Here is a 7473-nt window from a genome sequence, read left to right as displayed (position 1 = left end):
ACAGTAAGATCTATATAATTTTTATAATGTAGGAAATATAACGAGACGTGTAATTGCTTATGTTAAAAACATATAGGTAAGTTTTATTGCAGATAAAAAAATAAAAAGAAACTCAAATCAAAGTTTAAAAAACTATATCACAAATTAATTGGAGCAAATAATACGAAAATTTTACGAAAAAATTGCATTTTTCTTCACTTCAAGCTTTTTGTTTTTGACTAAAAATTCAGAATATCTACTTTGTTTTGTATACAGGGTTGTTCACCACATACGACGCGGAGTATTGTAGCTAAACGATTAGATTTTTACAAATTGTAACTTTTGGGTTCATTGAAGGACTATTAGAGCTACAATTTGAAAATATTTTTACAATATACAGAGTGTCCCAAATAAGTTAAAAATATTATAGTTGTATTTTTTTAAACGGGACACCCTGTATATTATTATATTTTTAGATTCTACGATTAAAATAAAGGTAAATTTGATTAAGGCATATCACACTTAAACTTTTTCTTATAGCAACAATATCGACAAATTAATGCATTGGTTAGCCTGGTTACTTGGGGAGTGTTAAGGCATTGGTTAGGTTGTTATTTGGTGGGGTAGGTTGGTTTTTACTACCACTTGCTTATTGGTACTTTTACCAATACGGTGTGGTAAATCCTAAGATTTACTGTTTTGGTCCGGTAAAAGTCCGAAATGGAAGCAAAATAAATAGTTTTCGGGCTTTTACCGCATGCTTTTGGTAAATCCTCCGTTTAGTGCACTTATCCTAGGTTTTACCGCATTTCGGACACTTACAGTAACATATATAATATAAGATATTTCTTAATTTTAGGGACCTAAAGTGAAATATTCCCATAAAATATGCAAAGAACGAACGAAAAATCAAAAACAGTATCCACAATTTTTTGTGGTATTTACGCCGGCTGCGGCTGTGGCAATAGACAAAGCCGAATCCATCATCGTCGCCTTGTATTATATCTCGGATCTGCCGATCGAATAGATTCCCGTGAACTAGTCTTTTAATTAGTTCCTCGAGTTCCTCTCAGTCCTTTCGGTCCGGGAGAGGTAACATACGGCTGGCACTCTCCCCTCCCCAGGGGCGGATACAGGAATTTAATTTAGGGGGGGACAAAATAAAAAGTAATGTAGAATATGCTTTTTAGGTCGCCATTTTTAACCAAAAAGCCTGATATTTAACACAATTTACAGATTTTAGGAGGGGCCGGGCCCCCGACACCCCCCTCTGTATCCGCCACTGCCCCTCCCGCCTAGCATCGGGCTACGATCGCGCTGGCCGATCCGTACGTAAACTAGTCATTTATTTAGTTTCTCTAGCTCCGGATCCGATAACATACGGCTGGCACTCCTCACTCCTGCCTAGCATCAGGCTACGATCGCGCTGGCCGATCCGTCACCGTAGCATATTATTATATTATATCGGTCACAGTCTCGATCCCGGAATAGCTCCTGAGGAACTAGTTCATTGAGAAACAGGGAACTAGTTCTTTCATTCCTGAGTCGGCATAGTTCATTGGATCTAGTTCGTTTACAAACTACACACCTCTACTTAGGAGTCATATATTTCAAAATCAAATTTATCATGTCAAAAAACTCGCAGACGCCAATTTTCATTCAAATATTGGCATTAGTTCAGAAACTATTTAGACAATAACGAAATAAAAATGAAACTTCTACGCAGTTTTATTCTCCGAAGCTAAGCATTTTTTATGACATAAATTTGCACAAACTTTTTTACTTATTTTGATCTATTTACTAACTTTTATCTATTTTTATCTCTTTTTATCTTTTACTTACTTTGATCTGGAATGTTTGTAGGTTTACAAAAATATGTCATTTTAAATCTAAAACCTTTTCTATAAAATATTTTAAGCGTTCAGCTATTTACAGAAAACATATTCTATACATAGAACAAAATTAAATAATTTTATTGTATAACATGTAGTAAATGACACATGCAAGAGTATTAATTAAATGGGGGGAACAAAATTTTATACTGCTATGGGTTACAAAATCAGTTTAAAAAAAATCAGGCAATAATAATAATAATTTTAAAATATCTTGATGTCTATATATCAAAACAAAATGTATTGGATTCAAAATACATATTTTAATTATTTTTAGTCCTCCATTATCATCTGGCAGACAAACCCTATCGGCAGATGCTCTAAATTCAATAGATGATAACTCACCCACAACCAATTTTTGGTCGAACTCAGATCAAAAGAAATCAACGGTATTTATTCTCTAAAAATATTACCAATTTTATTGTATAAAACCTATTTTAGGACACAAACAAAGAAATGCCCGAATTCATACAAAAAGAAATGGATAAACGGTTAGGAAATAGGTAAGTATCAGAATCGAACGAAAATATCATAAAATAAGTCTAAAGCTAAGCTTAAATGACACTTTTTCTATTAAAAAATTATGCCTAACTTGTATTTTACTTATATATCTATTAACCTACCATGTTTTTAAGATATTTTAATAGCAATATTATGGGGCAGTCTTCGAAGGATTTATATTTCCCTTTAGATATGTGAATTCTTCATGTCAATTCGAATATAACAGTAGTAATTCGTTTTCAGGGGTAAAGATATGAATATGACACCTAGGGGAAGGCCTAGTTCATGGGACGACAAGCCCAATGGTCCGAAAATAGTGAGAATTAAAAGTTCAAAGTCGGATGACAGTTCGGGAAGTAGAAATAAAGAACCAACGTAAATAATTTTCATATTTTAGGTTTGATATTGTCTTTATATCGTTATCTTTAGTTAAAATTATAGTAGGTCCAATCCGAGAGAATATACAAGAATGGCAGTTGTTGCGTAACTTTTTAATTCAGAACTAAATCATTTTCTCGGGCATTTTTAGAGAGTAGTTCGTTGGAAATCACATATTCTCTCCATTGGAACATTGGCATTTTTTTAAATTGATAATTGCAAAGTTCTGTGTTCTCTGCATGAGTAATTTTTTTCTATCCTTAAATATGAAATCCGGTGTTTTTCTATATTAAAACTTATTGGACTTTTTGTAACGTTTAACTCAAGTAAGCAAAAAATATCTTTAATATGAAAAAAACTATTTTATCGATTAAGGAAGGGCACTAAATAATCTTTTATTACTTTTTACTCCTTTAAACTTTAGATTCTAAGGTTAAACAGGCGCAAGCAGGCGCCTTAAAAGTAGGACGTCATTTATGCGCATTTAACAACATACAAGCAACAGGGGGCGTCACTAAAAATAATATTTTGAGTGTGGCAATTCTACGTTGCCGTAATTTTACTTCGTATTGTAAAGTCACGTGGATTTTATTTACTAATATATCTATATATAACGCCTTGTCTTTAAACCTTTTGTGTGTTCTGCCAAATAATAATAAAGGAATCACTGTTGGTGGTTGGGTTTTCTTGTGTGTTTAGATAAAAAAAGGCAAGTTAAACTTAAAAACAAACTTTAAAAAAATCGCACGATAAGTCGTTACGTCTGGACCGCGCTTAATAATAAAAATATCCTAAAACACCGGATTTTAAAAATTTTCCACAATTGGAACCAAAGAACCAAAAAACGTTCTAGAAAAGTAGATGCAATGATTCTTTTCTATTTCAATTTATTTTTATTAATCATAGTAAAGCTGTAAATTTATAATATATAATGTAGAATTCATTATTTTTTAGAAAACAAAATAGTTTACAGTCTGAATTGGGTGAATCTTCACAAGAAAGGAGATTTTCGATGGCCAAAGCGAAAGAAATGGACAAAGATGGCGTTTTTGGAAGCGCTATCACTTTGACAGATGAGGAAGACTTGTAATTATATTATTAATGGAGCTTGGTTTCGTTTAAAAAAAGCATTACCATCATAAACTAAAATCTGTCCAGCGAGAGGATACATGACAGTGACATTTGTTTCTGTCATTTAGTTATTACAGGTAAATTTTATTATCTGTAATTTTTTGGATGACGTTTGTCGAAATCTTCCCCGACTCGTTGGACGGACTTTAGTATCATCTATTTAAATATCATCAATTTACCATATTTGTTTAAAACATAGATAAAAAGAAACCTTCTTCCTTAAGTCATGGATTCATTGCTGTAATTAGGTTTAGATAATTTTAATAAATAAAAACATAAAAATTACATCATTTATAATTACTGTCAGTTTATTGCAAACTTATACAGCAATCAATGCAATATAAAATACCGTACTATCAAAACGTTTTAAAAAATTCTAAATTCAAATGTAATTTCTCAAAATAAATTACTTACCTGTCATCATATACGAATGAAGTACGATAGAATAAAACAACTGCGTCAGAACTGGCTTGGAAATGAAGATCGCTGTCATTTTATACGTAAAAGTGTGAATGTAATTTTTAAGCCATCTAGAAGGCGTTTTTTCGATGTTTCGATATATGATCATAAAACACATTGATCACACACGGTCTGCCATAAGTTCAAAATGTTTATGTTCAACTGACTTGGACATTGACAGTGAAATGATATTAGATTCGGTGTCATTTTATATGTAAAATTATATGGGAATGGCATCGATCGTCATTTCCAAGCCAACTGGACGCCGTTTTTTGTTCGATTTTCCGCGAGTAATACTTATCTGTCATAACATATGTCTGTCAATAAAAGACTATACTTTATTTTCAAGCTTTTTGGCCACACTGTACATTTCAATAAAAATAAAAACGAACCCTAAATTATAAAGGGTGAATTCCCTACGATGTTCTCTATGGGTATCTCGGAAACTACTGGAGATAGAGAATCTGTTAAATGGGGAAAGAATTGCAGTTTTGTGGAGTCATAAATATGCGCCTTTCAGATTTTTGAAAAAGTTCATTGCTTACTAGATATTTCGAAAAAACATATATTTTGGCTATTTTAAAATTGTCCCTAATTCCAGTACAATCTATTTTAGACAAAAAGTTTTCAGATAAAAGTTGTAGATAATCACATCCCTAATGAGTTTGTTTTCTCTGATTTTTTCTAAAGCCTGTCATTTTTGACATATGGCACAAACATATGTTTTTTGATATGGAAACCAAGACAATATGGCCATGTCTTCATAAAAAGCGCCATATTTTAAGCTTTTCGGCGATATAAGCTATAATATGTTTTTTTCAAACAATTACTGAGTTATAGCCAATTCTTATCTTTCTTGAGTAATTTCACTTCGTTGGCATAGTGTTATTCTTATTTTGTTATGATTTATAACTTATAGAAAGACAAAATATATTATTAAACGGATCTTTACAATTTACATTACACAAACTAAAACTTAAAAAATAATATTACTACATACTTTTTAGAATATGTTCAAAAAATCCGCCATTGTTTTGCATAAATGCATCTTTTTATAACTGAATTTCTAGATATTCTCACAGAATGACCGGTCGACTATGGATAGGTCAGGTGATCGAGGAGGCCCATGCAATTGAACCACCTCTTTCTGTCCCTGAGTCTACATAATTATGATATAAATAATTTTTAACATTTCTTTCATTGTGGCGGAGAGGTGGTGTGTCATAATGATAGTCACGTTGGAACCACTAATGGACTATTAATGCGCGAGTATCTAAATTTAACTTTTCTAACATGTCTTTGAAAACCGTTCTCTATAAAAAAAACGTAATAACGTTCACCGGTCAACGTAACCTCGAAACTGTATGGCCAAGAAAAGTTGAACCAATAATCCTACACGTTTTTCTTCATTTGAAAAATTCATATTTACAATTTTTGTTTATTTTAATTTACTTTGGATGTGACAGTTTCACATTTCTGAGAGCAACGACGATTGAACTTGTTGAACATTGAACGATTGAACTTGAAAAGAAAATATAGCTTATATCGCTGAAAAGCTTAAAAAATGGCACTTTTATGAAGCCATGGCCTGCAAACATAGCCTGCAAAAGTGCAAACTATATGGTTTTCAATTAGAAAAACATATGTTTGTGTCATATGTCAAAAATGACAGGCTTAGGAAAAATCGGAGAACACAAACTCATTAGGGATGTGATTATCTGCAACTACTTTTATCGAAAACTTTTTGTCTAAAATATATTATAGTGGAATTAGGGACAATAATTTTTAAAATAGCCAAAATTTGTTTTTTTGAAATATCTAGTAAGCCATTAACTTTTTCAAAAATCTGAAAGGCGCATATTTATGACCCCACAAAACTGCAATTCTTTCCCCATTTAACCGACTATCTCCAGTAGTTTCCGAGATATCCATAGAGAACATCATAGAAACCTCACCCTCTATATTCATAGCTGATTCTCTCAAAAATATCCATATAAAAGGGAGGAACACCTTTTTATTTATTTATCAATTATTATTTAAATAATTTCATACTAATACCCTTAAACAAGGCTAATACTGATAGCTCTACAGGATCCGGCAATAGTGCGTCGGACATCTGTAGCTCCTAGAATACAAAAACTTGAGAATTTTGTTTTGTATTTTTAATAATTTTTATTGTTAAAAATATTAACATTTAAAAAAAATCATCCCTATCCACTCACACTTTTTTGAGCCTATCCTATAAAAGTAAAAATATTTTCCTAAAATACGTCCTAGTACATAAAACAAAATTCACAAGTTTTTTATTCTAGGAGCTACTGATGCCCGACGCACTATTGCCGATCCGTGTATATACAGTACGTCTGTCCGTTCTGTAGCTACGGGGTATCCGTGAGAGGGGAAACGATATTCTCTCGATGTTTTTCGTAAAAAATTAAACGACGCGTCCCATCAATAAAAATTCGACAAATTTGCAAGTAGCCAATAAAATGAGTGGGCGGAGCGATTTGCGGTGGCGTACTCGTCAAGTCGACGTATAAAATACATTGCTGTTTATTTAAATGTTTTTTGTTCGCATTCCTTTCATAGACACAGATCCAGCAGATGTACTGTACATAATATCAAATAATTTTAAACTGAATAAAATGTTAAACATACTTGTGAGATATTGAGATAACCAATTTAATGTTTATTAGAAATTAGAACCGTTATTAATGAGTACAAATTTGTTTAATATTAATGTAAAGATTGTGTAAATAAAAGCCATTAAGTTGTTGAAGTTTCTTGCTGTTTTATTAATTTATTATCTATTATATCTTGTCATATACTGGGTGCGTCTCAAAAGTGGCTCACCCCTATAACATTTTATTTTTTCAGATAAAGCAACGAGATTTGGTATGTTAGTATATGACATAAATTGGGGTTGATTGACGTATTCAATTGTTTTCAGTCACTTCCGGTTTCACCGGAAATTACTAGAACTTTTGGTTTTTAAATGGCACCCTCGGTATTTTTTTACTTTATTCGATAAAAAATGATATTCTGAATCGAATGACATATCATATGTCAATTTTTGACATAGTCACTCAAAAACAAATTCTATTTCAAATTTCAATCTAGAGTGCCATGGCTG

General features: G+C 31.9%; 1 protein-coding gene across 1 annotated transcript; it reads left to right on the top strand.

The window, feature by feature from the left end:
- Positions 1-1963: 1963 nt before the first annotated feature.
- LOC115878065 lies at positions 1964-4726 on the top strand. The gene is made up of 5 exons (XM_030894418.1): positions 1964-1968; positions 2149-2260; positions 2313-2374; positions 2616-2747; positions 3705-4726. The coding sequence occupies exons 1-5, from the start codon at positions 1964-1966 to the stop codon at positions 3838-3840; spliced, it is 447 nt and encodes a 148-aa protein (XP_030750278.1). The 3' UTR covers positions 3841-4726.
- The last annotated feature ends 2747 nt before the right edge of the window (positions 4727-7473 follow it).

The sequence above is a fragment of the Sitophilus oryzae genome, unplaced genomic scaffold, assembly GCF_002938485.1.
Source record: "Sitophilus oryzae breed Bouriz unplaced genomic scaffold, Soryzae_2.0 scaffold_1500_pilon_pilon, whole genome shotgun sequence".
NCBI classification, from domain to species: Eukaryota; Metazoa; Arthropoda; class Insecta; order Coleoptera; family Curculionidae; genus Sitophilus; species Sitophilus oryzae.
Note: the sequence above shows the minus strand (reverse complement) of the source record. Positions and strands in the feature narration are given on the sequence as shown.